General features: G+C 43.8%; 1 protein-coding gene across 4 annotated transcripts in view; it reads right to left on the bottom strand.

Annotated features, from left to right (window-relative positions):
• Positions 1-15006, bottom strand: part of SLC35F1 (solute carrier family 35 member F1) — a 439352-nt gene extending 424346 nt beyond the window's left edge. For 3 of the 4 annotated variants that reach the window (XM_058435517.1, XM_058435514.1, XM_032157738.2), the window contains exon 1: positions 14373-15006. In XM_058435517.1, the coding sequence (XP_058291500.1) occupies positions 14373-14545 (173 nt within the window). In that variant the 5' untranslated portion in view covers positions 14546-15006. Of the gene's footprint in view, positions 1-1709; positions 1926-14372 lie in introns of those variants that run through there. The other variant, XM_058435516.1, reaches the window with a different exon arrangement.
• Positions 15007-16103: the final 1097 nt, after the last annotated feature.

Here is a 16103-nt window from a genome sequence, read left to right as displayed (position 1 = left end):
TGGGACTGCCTAACTACCATACAACTCTCTTAGCTTTTCTTCCCCAGCCTACCATAAGCACACCACTAATTCATTAAACAAGTGTTATCTCCTCCAACCACTCTTGGTGGTGGAATATACCAGGCTGTGGAAATTTCTTTTAGAAAAAAAGTACTTTGTAGACTCTGGCCTTCACATGCTTGCTCAATAGCAACTAAAAAGGAAGAGAATCCTTGGATCTTAAATCCAATGAACGGCTTTCTAGCTGTGACAATAAAGATGACAATTTGGCTAAAAAATATTTTTTTGTTGTTGTCTTAATTCACCAAGCCACAGCCTAACCAATTGCAAGTCCAGTACACCAGTTTATTCTACCTACATTCCCATTTACATTTTTTCATAGTCACTATTTTCTTTGACAATTGATATCCAAAATGAACAATCTCATACCCATCGCTATAAATGCATTAAATGGGGTTTTTCTTCCGTCATTGTGAAAAGCATGCTCTCAGGTTGGAATTAACTTTGGGGCCAGGGAAGTAATAATTAGGATCTCTTTGCATTGGACACAAATGAGTTCATTTATCAGCCTAAGAGTTGCAAATGATCAATTTTTCTAAAACCAGTGCAAGCAACTACCTCATTGCCTATACTTCTTTAGGCTTGAAAGCACCCAGCTTTCACTAAGGAAGGTCAATCCAAAAGGCATGTATCCCATTAGGGGCAGGAAATAGATGGGAAGCAACAAGGAGAAATTATTTACATAAAATAGAAGAATTTTGCCTGAAAGGCACTAAAATCACACAAACTGTTAGAACAGGTAAAAAAGAGTAAAATTTGAAATCCAAGTCCCAGTACTTATTGTCACCTGGAACTGAAGTGTTATAATGAAGCCATATATGGCTCAGGAACATGGGGGGAAACCCTTTATGGGGTGACTGTTCTACAGGTGCATTCACACTTCCAAATATAGCTAGCTTATGGGGAATTCTACACTAAATGCTTCTATTTTTCTTAGGTGGTATCAATTCAGTGTGACGCCAAAATAGAAATGAAGCACTTTAAAAATGAATCATTCTTCTTGAACTAACTCTTGAGCTCTCCTCCCAAAAAACATGGTAAAAAAAAGTTGGGGGGCTATCATCAATTAAGTGGAAGACTATCCTCTACCTATCAGTCTAAGTGTGTGTGTGTGCATGTGTGTGTCAAAGAAAAACAGAGCAAGGCACAAAAAGAGATTCAGATAGACGGATAGACAAAGACTCATTACAAATAATATCTCATATTCATTATTTGAGAAATAACATATAACATATTATATATGTTATATTTAAATATTTATACATCCCCCACGAATATTCAGAAAGGAAATATAGGACACAAAAGGTCAAGATATCATGGATCGATCATCTTCATCTGTCTATTTTATCTGGGAACTTATATTTCCAGAGACAGTTATGACCCAAGACTTTATAATGCAATCTAGAGGCAGCATTTAAGGGTGGCTGGAGGGGCTCCGGTTACCCAATCTTTCCATTAGCAGATGGATCAGTACGAGTAAACATACTCTTTGTAAATTCTGCACTGTGTTCTTGATATGCAAACACAACTTCCAGACAAACCCCTGACCCAGCTGCCACTCAATGGGTGCTCTAATTCCTCCTATCTAGCAATCTTGGAGCCATCTCTGAAAGATATAACCACAACATGAATTTCATTCCAACACTCACTGGGTGGTGATCGTTTTTGTTTGCTTGGTTGTGACGTTTCAGACTTTCTCCGCAAGTAGTTAAGAACTGACTTGCACTAGTTCCAAGGACAGATTATCTCCTGTTGGATGGGCTTGAAGGCCATTCGCCGAGCTTGGCAGTTGTGGAGGAAAAACGGTTAATTTCGCGAAGCTACAAAGGTCCTTCCCAGCTCTTACTCCACACACCCCGCGGAACACTCGCCTCTGTCCCGTCCTCTGTAGTCCGAGCGCCCCTCCCCCGCCTCCTGGCGCTCCCTTTTCCAGCCACCACCCAGCCCCGAGGCTCGCGCACGCCCTCCCCGTCCACCCGCGTTCCGAGGGTCTGCGGGGCTATCTGTGGAGGACAGGGCCCGTCTCTAAGAGAGCAGTGTTTCCCCGGCCTGCAGCAGGATCTAGATAGGGACAGAGACTCCAGCCAGCCCCGGGAACTCGGCGTCACAAAGAGCTCCACTGAGCCCGCTGGCATCTGGGCTTCCCCTCATTAGCACATTAAAGCGGCTCTGTCCCTTCCCTCTGAGCCGCTCTGTCCATCCCGCTGCCTGCCTCTGTGGAGCCTTTTAGGCCCACGCTCGTTTTGTAATCTCCCCAGTTCAAGAGGCACTAACCCTTTCCTGAAGCCTGTCAAACCCTCTTTCAGGAACCACAGGTACCGCGGAGCTCCTGGGCTGAGAGGCACAATTAGACAACAGAACATATGCCAGTGCTGAAATCGCCTTCCCAAGAGGGGGCTTGCTATATACTTTCCATAAATACATAAATTTATACTTTCATTAAATATATATACATTTTTACTTTCTGTTATAGATATTTATACTTTTAATGCACACATATATATAAACAAACACGAACACATTGAAGTAAACAGCCTAGTGCCCTAGTTCATAGATCGGTGGGTTTCACTTCAGACTCTGACTGACAAGGCTCATGACAAAAACGACAGGGCCAGAGTAGGGACTGTGCATCAAAGTCACTGCGAGCCGAGGAAGCCAGTCAGCATTTATCACAGGCTGGATGACAGCGCAAAGCCGCGAAAACCCAGACTCTCCTTTTAATTTTGGGACCAGGATAACAATTACATGATGCTTGGCAGCTTTCCAAGCCCTCTCCCAGATGTTGTTGCATGTAAAATTCCGAAACATCCAATGGGAAATGAAAAACTAGGATTATTTTAACCACTTTACAAATGAGAGAATTGAAACCCCCAAAAGTTAAGCTGTTTTCCTGAAACAAAACATACGACACAGGCTAAAGGGGACACTTTAGCTAAAGGGGACACCGGAGCCCCTCCAGCCACCCTTAAATGCTGCCATCACTCCAGTGGCCCAGGCACAAAACCTGGAAGTGATTGCTAAGTCACATCTCATCACCAGGTGTGATGGCTCATGGCTGTAATTCCAACACTCTGGGAGTCCATGGTGGGAATATCACGTGAACCCAGTTCAAGACCAGCCTGGGGAACATGGCAAGACCAACATCTCTACAAAAAAAATTAAAAATTAGCCCAGCATGGTGGTGCACACCTGTAGTCTTAGATACTCGGGAGGCTGAGGCAGGAAGATCACTTGAGCCCAGGAGTTTGAGGCTGCAGTGAGCTATGATCGCACCACTGCACTCCAGCCTGGGTGATGGCGTGAAACTTTGTCTCTTAAAAAATACATATATTTTAAAATTATCTTAATTCCCTCTTCTCTCTCTCTCATACTCCACTCCCCAATACAATCAGGACCCAAGTCCTACTGAGCCCCCTCAAATATGCACTGCCCCACTATCCTCACTTATAAGATGATGGTTCTGGCTTCTTGGGCACAGATCTGAGTTCATCTCTTCCAAGGCCGCAGATTCTAAACAGCAGTAGCTTCTTTCTGCTCATCACACCCCCTACTGAATCCCCACCACAAATGTCAAATTTACACAGAACGCTTCTTTAGTACATTTCCTTTCTTACTCTTCAAAATGACTGTTTCCCACTTCTCTTTGTACAAACATCCTACACACCTCCCCCAACAACTAGTATCTTTGTTCACTATTGATATCTTTGCCTCAGAGTTCACAGAGAAAGAGAAGCCACCAGAGAGGAACTGCCTATGATTCCCACCATGAAATCACGAAATCTACCAAATTACCTTCATTTACACCCCCATTCTCAGCATCTCCTCTGTACTATGGACAGTGTCCTAGTCCTCTCAAAGACTAGCTCCTCCCCACCATGCTTTGAATTCCACCATCTGAGCCTTCTCAAGGTTCCCTCCTTCCTTTATCTCACTCCTTCCTGCAATTTTTCCCTCTTCACTACAGCGTTCCCATCAGTACACAGACCTGTTGTATTATCTCTCCCATTAAAAGACTCTCCCTACACTCTATTCCATGTTAGGACAAAATTTCTCAAAAGTCATATTCTGAACACCTCCACCTCACATTCCCTCCCAAACCATTCCATCCACGTTTCCATCTGCACCACTCCTCTGACCCTGTGGTTGTCACAGCCCCAGGGTTCCCTGTGTTGCCAAGCCACTGGTCATTTATCTGCCCTTTCCTCAATTACTCTCAGCACAGTGGACTGCTTATTGCCTCCTTCTGGAAACATCTTCTCTTGGCTTCTGGACACCATACTCTCCTGGTTTCCTTCCTACTTCAGATCCTTCCTTCTCCAGTTCTTTACTGAGTCCTTCTGTGTTTGACTCTGAGGGTTAGTGTGCCCCCTAAATTGTTCTTGGTACCGCTCTCTCTATCTACATATGCATCCAGGACTCATGACCCCCAAATCCAAATTCCAAGCTGACTTCTCCCCAGAATTCCACACTCCAGCTTTCTTTTGACCTTTCCACTACTCATCTCTAACTTTACTTGCCAAAGTAAACTCTTTAATTCCTACCAACAAACATGTTCCTCTCCCAGTCTTTACCACCTTAGAAAATGGCACCATCGCTCACCCAATTGCTCAAGCCCAAAAAACTGGAAATGTTTCTTCATTCCTCTCCCTTAGCTGCCCCGTCAAATCACTCATCTAGTCCTGTGTACTCCACCTCCCAGTGCAAACCACTCCAGATTACAACCACTTGTCTCCACTTCTGTTGCTATAGGCCAGCCAGCTTCCAACATCTCTTTCATCTAGTAGCTATGTACTTCTCCCACAATCCATTCTCCAACAGCAGCCACAGTGGTCTTTTCAAAACATTAGCCAGACAACTCCTCTGCTTAAAATCTTCCACTTGTTCCCCAGCCCACTTAGAACTGACACCTGCCTCCCTCTCTGACCTCCTCACTTATGCTCTCCTGTTTCCTGCTCTCCAGCCTCCCTTTCTTTCACGTCATTATGAAGACTTATTTCATCTTAGCATCTCTGCCTGGAATGACTTTCCTCCAGACCCTCCAATGGCCATTTCCTTTTGGCCATTCTAATCTTAGCTTCAGTGTCATCAGAGAGAGAGAAAGAGGCCTGACCAGCCAAATTGAAGTACCACCTGTTCCCTCTCTGTCACATCACCCCACTTTGATTCTCTGCATATTATTTGCCACTGTTGGATACCTTTTTCATGTTTTTAATTGCCTGCCTCTCTTGTAGAATGAGGTCTCCATGAGAGTGGAGGTCTTTTCTGTTTTGTTTCCCGAAGTAACCCTAACAGCTAGATTGTGCCTCTCACCTGACTCAGTAATTCTTTGTTAAATGGCTGAGGGGCTCCTGGTCTGTGCTCCTCAGAGCTTGAGGTGAAGCTGTATCAGTGGTCTGGCCACTCATGTTGGGACCCCAGGCAACCCTGACCCACCTTCCTGTCACCCAAACACAGAATGTGACCTCCTTAACTGTGTGATCTCTGAAGTCTTACTCCCCACTTACTGCCCATTCTACCGACCTGGGCTACTGCCCTGTACTCCTCACTTCTAAATAGTTTCCCTGCCTCACATTCCAGGGCATCCCTTTAAGGCAAGGTGCCCCAGCTGAAGACCAGGCCATTTGGCTGGGGCCTTGATACTTGTAGCTATTGTCAGCCTTACTCTAGTGCTTCCACACCATCACCTTATAGGTACAGATTTTCAGGGTCATGACTAGTACCAACCTGATGCCCCCACAATGAGGAACCGCTCCCCCCATCCATGATTAGATGCACTCCCAGAATCCAAATTCACCCTTACTTCCGCTTGGATATCTGGCTGGCACCAGTGCTTCTCAAACATTCTGTCATAAAATATCCGTTTTTTAACAATTCATAGAAGACAATACTTTTGTGAAATACAATAAAAATCAATTATGAGAAAAAATGAAATGGAAAAAAACAAAAACAAAAACACAAAACCCGATTCTTAAATATTAGGACAAAAATATAAAAGTGCTCTGTCAAACTGCTACAGTTATTTCTAAACGCTTACTCCCAATTTCTGTTCTCATCACAGTCTGGCCACACAGTCTGTAGTCCGGCAGGAGTCCATAGCCCACAGTCTGAATAGCCAGCTGCTGTCCTCCCAGCAGCCTCTCTAGCTCACTCAGCACCCTAGGCCCTGGAGAGCAGATCTCTTTCCTGTAGTGGCTTTCAATAACCTTTCAACAAACAAGTATTAAATACCCATTATTTGATAGGCACTGCTGAGTGCCTTCTCAAAAATAATCAAATCTTCTTTTAGCTGACCTGGTCCAGATTCTGTTCAAATCAGAGCACTTCCCTCTCCATCCTGACTGCCTCCACCCCACTTCTACTCACATTTCTTCCCCTCTAAATGACTGCAGTAGCCTCCTAACTGATCCCCAAACTCTGGTCTTTTCCTTCTCCTTTTGTCCTATAGATTTTCCCCCAGAGTATCATATTTGGGCACATCTCTGATCATGTCATTTCTCTACTCAATAACCTAAAATAACTTAATAAGTCTAACTGCTTATTAGAGCATCTAAGGCTTTCCGTTATCTGATCCCATCCTACAAATCTAGCCTTAATTCCCTCTTCTTCCCTTTATATTGACGCATCCTATAATATTGTCAAACTGGACACTTAATTCTTCCCCAATCTCTTACTTCCACGAATGGCTCATCCTGTCTCACCTCCCTCTCCCTGCATGTATTCCTTTCCTACCCATCTTTCATTGCCAAGGACAAATACCATCCCTGATCCCTCCTGACCTTTCTCCAGCCTAGCATGCTCTCTCCCTCCTCTGTGGCTTTATAAAAGCACTTAGCTGTATCACCACATAAATTTGTTTCCTTATCTAGAAAAGGATGAAAATACTAATCTTTGTTATTAGGAGAAAAACATACAATGTAATGTTTTGTGATATAAAGTATATGCCTTATAAGGTAAAATCTGAGAACTCGAGTCATTGTCTAAATGCTAATTTTAACTCAAACATCTCAAACACTCTCATTAGGTTGTATCAAATTATATATAAAAATCCAGTCCTTCCACCAAAAATCCAGTCCTTGTTATGCTCTTGCATATTTTAAATCTCTCCGTCTGCAATGCACAAACATGTCACCAAGCCCCACAAAGTTGCCTATGCACTGTCAGCTCATTAATATTTTCAGAAAACTCTATTTTCTTGAGTTATATGGCAAGCACCTTGATAGGTTCACCCTGAACAGAAGAATGGGATTCAAATCTGTTCTCCTTTTCCTTCTAACATTCTGAAGTTGGATGAACATTAATAGCTGTTCCTCTTTTTTTTAATATTTTTTAAGCCCTAGGTGAAACAAACTCAACGGTATTCATCAAAAAAGGTCTGCTTCTTGAATCTATGTAGACGTTGAGTAATTTTATGTTTCAGTCTTCTACCTGGGCAGTTTTCCTAAAAGTGAAACAACTAATTTATGGGGATTTTTTGTCAGATCAGCTTGAAAACATCATTTTTGAAACTATAGCATTTTGAGAGATATATGTTATCTTTCTATTTTATTTAAATTGCCCCCTTGATGAGTTATATTGAAAGGCTAATAACAGAAACTCCACCAATGGCACCCAGAGGCCATACCAGCCATTGTGATCTAGCAGTGCCCAACATATAACAGTCACTCAATAAACACTCATTGAATAAAATTCTTCCTGGATGAATGAATCAATGAATGCGAGAAGAAGATCTATCTTATAGGACAGACCAGAGTACTTTGTGGTTTCTCAGAGTCAGCTATGATCACAAATTGTAGCCCTGTCACTCTAAATCTGTATATAATTAGTATGATTTGGTTTTAAAAATCTATTCAGTGTTTGTTCAGTTATAGTAGGTTTCTCTAATTATTTTTTAAAAATGGAATGTATTAGGAATTGGTGGCTTATAATCTCGGAACTTGCAAAACTATATTTAAGGGTTTTTTTTCTTAATCCTCAGAGAGTCACATAGTAAATATTCTTGAGACAAAGTTTAGAATTTAAATTCAATAGAAACTCTCTCTATATATATACACACACATATATGTGTGTATATATGTGTGTAGATAGATAGATAGATAGATAGATAGATAGATAGATAGATAGACAGACAGACAGACAGATAGATAGGATTTTTTTGTTTTTGTTTTTTGGGGGATTTTTTTGAGATGGAGTTTCACTCTGTTGCCCAGGCTGGAATGCAGTGGGGGTGATCTTGGCTCACTGCAACATCTGCCTCCTGGGTGCAAGTGGTTCTCGTGCCTCAGCCTCCCAAGTAGCTGGGACTATAGGTGCATACCACCACGCCCAGATAATTTTTGTATTTTTAGTAGAGATGGGGTTTCGCCATGTTGGCCAGGTTGGTCTCACACTCCTGAACTCAGGTGATTCTCCCACCTTGGCCTCCCAAATGCTGGGATTACAGTTGTGAGCCACTGCCCCTGGCTGAAACAATATTTTTAAAACTTAAATTATAATATAATTCAAAAAATTATACTCATGTTGCCACTGAGTTGCCACTAACATTTTTTCTAAGAAAATACTTCCTAAAGAATATTTATTGTTATTGTTTTCTTTGACATTTCTTGTGAAATTCCTTCTTAACTATGTACATTCAAGGAGTCTCTGTATAATTCCAAAGTGTCAGAACAAGGTTAATATGGATTGCATATTGAACAGCTCATTTACATTATTCCAATATCTAGACATTTGGAAGCATTTATTTAGGCATTATGTGTAACAATTCTGATTATGAATTACAACGTTCATTCTAAAGTGATACACGTGTCAAGTTTCCCAGTTAGCTTTTGAGGTTTTGGCCCAAGAATAATGTTTCATCACATGTGTGCCTTCCATAAGAGGGCTCAGCACACAGTTACTGCTTAAGAATAAATGAATATAGACCTGTATATGTTCATGTTACCATTAAGAAATATGCCCAGTATTCATAGATTTTTTCCATACATCTACTGAAGTTTGACTTCCTAAGCATACTTCTTGAGAAGCATAATCAAGAATTAATGTGTCTGAACAATGTAGAGTGCATGCTCATTGGCCTGAACGCAAACGAACAAGCAAGCTAAACTAAAATCTGGTGGTGGTACTTTCACATGCTGCATATTATTTTTATGAGAAATGGCAACTAAATAATAAAACATCTCTTGCATTAAGTAACTTTAGAGCTATATGAGCAGCAGCTCAATTGCCTATACCTTCTACATCTATAGATGTGTACAGTGAAAACAGACAACAATTAGGATCCCCCTAAGACACTGAAGGATTTTGAGAAAGTAAAAGTTCAAAGAAAATCACACAAAGACAAGTATATTTTAATACACATTAATTACCTGAAAATGCATCATCTTTATCTGAGGTAATCCAAATATTCCTTTAATGTGAACATTAGTTTCTCCAAGCACTGGGCATAAATACAAGTATACTGGTATAATCATTTATTTTAAAAATTTTGTCCTATTAGTTAAAAACAAATGCATCCTTCAGACATCCTTTATTTACTATTGATCTTAGAAAAGTCTGTTTTTAATCACACCACCCAGTTCCACTTGGAATATTTTATATCAATCAACCTTATTACTAGCTGATCTTCCTCTTTTCATTTTGACACGTGTTAGAAGGAGCAGCTTGAGGAAGAGTCTCACCATTAATTTCCTAACAAAAGCCTTCTCACTTGATAAGAAAGGATCATCTAAATTATATGTTTCCACCAACTCTATGGAATACCTAGAGTTCAGTCATATCCATTGGTTCATGATGTTCTGTCCACCTTATTTAATGACTCAGAAAGGCTATGTGCACATATTGTCCCATTTTACATGGTAAGTTTACATGGTAAGTTTCCTACTTGGACATTGATTTTATGTAGGCTTGCTTCAAACTCTTCTATGTATATCCTTAATGCTCTTTGGTTTATATTCAAAAAGGTTTCAGAAATTTGAAAATAAATCTAAAGAAAATAAATCTAAATATAAGTTGGAAATCAATTCATTCTAAATCAAATGAATGGATGAGTCAGAATCAGTAGTGATTCCATTCTAATGATTAAACATTCCCACCATAAGACTCAAAGAGGCAGAAACCCCTTTATAATTTGAGACAACCCACTGTATGTCTTAATGGGAAGAAAGTGTATCAAAACTAGAAATTCACAGATATTTCTGTTAACAACTGAAAATAATACTCATGTGGGAAAAGATAAATAAAAGCACACATACGCAAAACACAAAACAAGCTATCACTCATTTCTCAAAAACATTTCATTAAGAAATCATTTAGAGTAGAAAATCTTCAAGCACTTTAATATGTAGGTCAGTAGTTACTCCTGTATGTGTCTAAGAAATGTACCTGATCAGCAGTTTCTTTGAGAGGGTCATCAACTATTGCCCTTGAAGTATTTTCTTTTCGTCATTTTCTGCTTGCCTGTGGCAGGGTAATATGTACTATACCATGCTAAGAAATAAGGGAAGGCCAGGCACAGTGGCTCATGCCTGCAATTCCAGCACTTTGGAAAGCCAACGTGGGAGGGTGACTTGAGGCCTGGAGTTTGAGGCCAGCCTGGGCAACAAGACAAGACCTCGTTTCTACTAAAAATTAAAAAAATTTTTTAAAATAGCCAGGCATGGTGGTGTGCACCTGTATTCCCAGCTACTTGGGAGGCTGAGGTGGGAGAATCACTTGAGCCCAGGAAGTCAAGGCTGCAATAAGTTGTGATCATGCCACTGCACTGCAGCCTGGGCAACAGACCAAGATCCTGCCAGAAGGAAGGAAGGGAGGGAGGGAGGGAGGGAGGGAGGAAGGAAGGGAAATGTGAAGAAGACTTTGCCGTATTTTTTCCTTGTTTGAATCAATACATTGATTGTTTCACAACTTTGAATATTAAAGGAGTAGTAATTATTCCAGCATTTAAATTGTCTTATATTTCTTGCATCCCTTTGCCAAAACAATTTTGAGTATACCAAGGGAAAAAATGTGACGTCCCATTAATTATTTAAAAAAATTATCTAGTGCCTCCTCTTTCACTGAGTCTTGAATATAATTACATTCTAATCTAACTGTTTCACAGAAAGGGAGTAGTCAACCAATGAGATACCCCAATTGTTGTGTACAAAATGCAGCAATCCAACTCGACAAGCCTTTAGAGTAAGGGGAGAGGCTATGGAGTATACTATGGAAATAAAATGATGCAGAATAATGTAAGGCAGATCTTATTAAGATAACATTATATTTCATTCTAAGCTTCTTGAGAGCAAGAAGTACCTTTAATTAATTATTGATGAGCAATTCTCTCTTTAACTCTCCCTGGGTAGACAGGATATAGATAGGTATGTGTTTGCAGTTCTTCCTCTGGGTTGTCAGATAGCTGTTCCTGTAGACTGTGACCAATGGCAGGCAATTCGCCAGGCTTGCCTTGCTCACAGTCTAATATTTCTTGTCCCATTGCACCACTCTGTCTCAGCGTTACCCCTTTGGCCCAGTGGGATGCTAGGAGCTGACAGTGGTACAGCCCTCATTTCAGTCACTGAAGAGACTAGCCCTACCAGCCCACAGCAATAGAATGCTGCTAACCATATGTCTGCATGTCAAAAGTTGAAGGGATATTTTTTATATTGGCTCCTAGCTTCCTGATTTGGAACCACTTTCTGCTAAGAGCTAAGTTGCGGCATGCCAAGGGTAGAGGAAAGAAGACCAATGAAGACAATGAGTGGACAGGGCAATGTGGGTGAAGTATTCAGGAAGGAGGAAGAGGAAAAGAAGAAAGCAAAAAAGGAGAAAGTAAGCAGATCATGAGTTCTTAGAAAATTGACAAAGATGCTTATGATTAGGCCCCAATGGGCCTGCCTGATGTCCATTACTGACTAGTCCAACACATCATGAGGGTTCAAACCAGAAGGGAGCCACATCCAAGCACTCTGCAGAATCTCAAAAATTCACTCTTCCCCATACTCTTACTTTTACCTACAGCCTAATCACTCTATAGCCACTATTAAGGCTCTCATTGACATAATTATGGCACAAAAGCCAAGCCCATCAGCATGCTAAATAAATTATGCCACTGAGATTTTAAAACTTGCTCAGATTTTTCAGTCTCCTTACTAAAAATGTTCTTTCTTGAAACAGAATTTCTTCTTATCCTTTAAGGATAAGGAAAAGCCAGTTACTCAATACAAAATATTATATTGAAAATTTTGAATAACTTTGAAAGACAAATAAATAAATAAATAATTGTCTTAGCTTAAGTCTAAAGGCTACAACCCTAGAGTTCCACTCATGGTTGTATACCTGAGATGAAATGCTGTCAACTCAACATAAGTATAAGTTCCTCCTCTATACACTGGGACTAGTACAACTCATGTCACAGATCGTTTCATTAGAAACACAAGGTTCTACGCATAATGTAGCATGACTTCAACTTCATTTGCCTATGTTTATCGCATAGACTTACCTTAGAAAAAAAAATGAGTTGAATACATTAATTCATGTAGATCTTTATACTTTTCCAAGTGTTTTCTTCAGCATTATCTAATTCTCAAAATCATGGCAGGGAAGTAAGACAAGTCTGTATTATTAAACATAATTTACAATGAAGAAACCAAGACCAAGTAAATAAATGGCTCTGCTGCAAACCACTTGTCTAGCTACTGGCCAAGGTATGATGACAACATACCCCTCACTCCTACCTCAGTGATCTTGTTTTTCTGGGCTCTATGATTCATTACATATCAAGAAATAACCTACATGGAATCAATAATAACTTATAATTGAGCAAAGAGAAACTGAGCAAAATATTACATCAATATTTTCTAGTTTGATGAGAAAAAATAATTAAAAATATATTGTGCTTAAAAATTTAAACAGCCAATGACAAGGTATTTGCAATTCAAAAAAAAAACCCACAGGTATTCATAAAAAATACAAAACCCACATAACATGTACTGAGCCAGCGTCTCTTGATTTATTCTTTTATCTTTTGGAAGGTGGTATTCTCAGCTACAAATCAAAGACTTAGTTCTATTACCAACTCGTGTCTCCCGTCAGAGTGAATTTCTTTTTGTTTGATAATAAATGGAAACCTACAGAAGTACCCGCAAATAAACTAACACACGCATTAATTCTCCACCAGGGATTCTTGAATGGTTCGGGATTTGATATAACTAAATTAAACTATACTCCCAAAATAAGGGTATTTCTCAAGATTCTATTTCTGTACATAGTTTGTACTCCCACCAGAGCTTTGAGTCCCAGACAGCTCGGTGTGAATTCGTTGGGAATCTCTGCTACCCAACACAGTGCCACACAGAAACCTGTATGAACAGAGCGACTGGAACAGTTACCCCCCCTACAGAGGCATCGAAAGGCACCCACGCATCCAAACAAAAAAAAACACAAAACCCATTCCCTATACAATTTTTTAATGTGTCAGCTCGTCAACCATTTCAAGTTACTTAAGTAGAAAAAGTCCCTTTCACATCACAGTTGAGTCAGAGGTGCCAGAGGTACCCCCATTTTCACGTCAACCCAGGTCCTCATCCTAAAACGTCCACATCCTGAATCCACTACGCAGATTCCAGCCCTGGAGGCGCCGGCGATCGGCACCCGCCCCCTCCGGCTTGGGCGCTTCGGAATAACTGGGCGCCGCCGGCTCACACCCTGCCCGCAATGTTTTGCACTTTGCCTGGGTCTGTTCCAGGCCTCTAGCCCTCTCTTCGCTGCTCCCAGCCAGGAAGAGTCCGAGACGCGACTGGAGCGTCAGGCTGGAGAAGTGGGTTCCCTCCGCCTGCTAGGCTGTCGCTGCGACCCCATACCCCCGGCAAGGGGTCGAAGCCCCCGGGCGGGGCGGGGGACAGAACGAGACCAGGGACTTCCACGCCATCTCTGCAGCCCCGCGCTTCCCTCCTCAGCCCTGGCCGAGTCCCCGCGTCCCCCCGACCCCCGATCACAAAGCCGGGGTGCGAGAGGGAAAGGGAAGTGAGGCGGCACGCGTATGGAGGGTGTGAGTGCGGACACACATACAGGGCGGCTAGGTACGGAAAACCCCGCCTCTCCCTTAACTCCCTCCTCGGACCAGCTGCAGCTCCGCCACTCCAGGGCTCCCTGAGCCGGGACAAAGCTGCCGCGGCCTCTCCGCGACCGCGGAGCGCGTCGTTGCCCGAGCTCCTCAGTCTCCTCCGGCCGCAACCCCGTCCCAAAGGGCCCGTGGGCCGCCCCAGGGACGGAGAGGACCCGGAGCCGGGAGCCCGCAGCCCCTGCCCCCCGCGCCCTCGCCCGGCGCCGCCGCTCACCTGTTCAGCACTTTGCGGATCCTCTGGCGCACGCCAGCCCGGGAGGAGGCAGACAGGCTCCCGCCGCCGCCGCTGCCCTCGGCCGGCAGGTTTTCGATGGTGGTCACCACATGGTTCGGCGGGGCTGGCGGCGGCTGCTGCAGCTGCTGCTGCGGCTGCTCAGGGGGAATCATCGCGGCGGAGGCTGAGGCGCGGCGGCAATCAGAACGCAGCCGGGCGCATCCTGTGCCGGCTCCGGGCCCGGGAACGCGCACAGGACCCGGCCGGGCGGCCGCGGCCCGGGAGGCGGTGCTGCCTGCGAAGCGGGGAGGCGGAGAGGCACCCGCGGCTACGGCCGCCGCCGCCGCCCAGCCCGCCACTCACTCCTCTCCAGTCCCAGTGCGCGCACCCTCGCGCCGGTGCCGCCGCCGCCCGCCCCGGCTCTTCCCGAGCCACGTCCCCAAGTCCTAGCCCGCCCCGCGAAGTGGCTGCGAAGGGTGTCGCGCGGGGGCGCGGAGCTGCCGGTCGGCTCGGAGGAAAGTAGTCCTGGCTTCGCCTTGTTTCCTCGTGCCCAGGTCTCCTCGGGGCGCGCGGCGGCAGTTGTGCTGGCGCTGCCTCAGCCTGTGTCCCGCTCGGTCGGAAAGCTGCCGTCTGTGTCTCACGGAGTGAGACACCGAGAGTGAACCCGGAGAGCCGGGCGGGGGCGCGGCGGCGCCGGCGGCGGCGGCGGCGGCGGCGGCAGCAGAACGGGGCGCGGGCGGAGGACCTACTCCCTCTTCTCTCGCCAGAGGGCGCTGCCGAGGTGCCTTGTTGCCCCCGACCCTCTACTGCCCCGTCCACAGAGGCTCACGGTCTAGGTTGTGGTGATTGTTTTGGTTTGGGTGTTTTTTAGGGGGATAAGGGGGCTGGCAATAGATCCCCCCTGTGGAGTTGGCGGGGATTCCTCGTTTCTGCCCAAGCGCCGCGGAATCCAGCACCACCGGCCTGGGACAGCGGCAGGACGCCGAGACAGGTGCCGGCCGCGGATTAGAAACCCAAAACGGAGAATCCTAGATGTTGCTCCTACTACACTCGCCATAATTGGCCTGGAGGAAATGGGAGGAAAAACTACTTCTCACAAAGAATCAATTCTGGGAACTGGAAAAAAGCATATCAGACCAACTCAAAACGTCTCCATTTGAGGCAATGTAGTGCTGTGAAAGGAACTTAGGCAGATTTGAGTTTCAGTGGCACATCTGAAACTTATCCGCAGAGAGACTCTAAGCAATTAAATTGAGACATTCTTCTCTGTGCAGCGAGACTACTCCTGTCTTTCTCCCAGGGGAGTTGTAAGACTTAAAGGAGGTAAACCACCCAGCAGGGGAGCCTAACAGCTCCTTTAATAGTCCCCCAACTCCAAAAGGGAAAGTCCTGTGTATCTGCCACAGAAATCTTGGACCATATTTCTACTAATGGAAACTGACTCTCTGTCCCGGGCATTCTTATACCAATTGATCCAGATCCCAATTAATAACCGACTCTTAAAAGAGAGATATTTTTTCAAATTTTCCTTTATTTAGACTGTTTAGATCGGGATCTTGCCTTGAAAAATGATATGCATTTTTAAAAACTCTTTGCTTCAGTGCAGGGAATTGAGTAAGCTTAACAGGTAAGTTTGTTCACACAAAGGCATGCTGATACCACTACTGAATCCAAATGCTCTGAAACCAGCAAATTAAAAATACCAGTGATAGGATTTGCCACTGAGAGAGG

Source organism: Hylobates moloch, unplaced genomic scaffold, assembly GCF_009828535.3.
Source record: "Hylobates moloch isolate HMO894 unplaced genomic scaffold, HMol_V3 SCAFFOLD_2, whole genome shotgun sequence".
Classification (NCBI taxonomy): Eukaryota; Metazoa; Chordata; class Mammalia; order Primates; family Hylobatidae; genus Hylobates; species Hylobates moloch.
The sequence above is the reverse complement of the archived record's forward strand: the minus strand, read 5'-3'. Positions and strand labels throughout refer to the sequence as shown.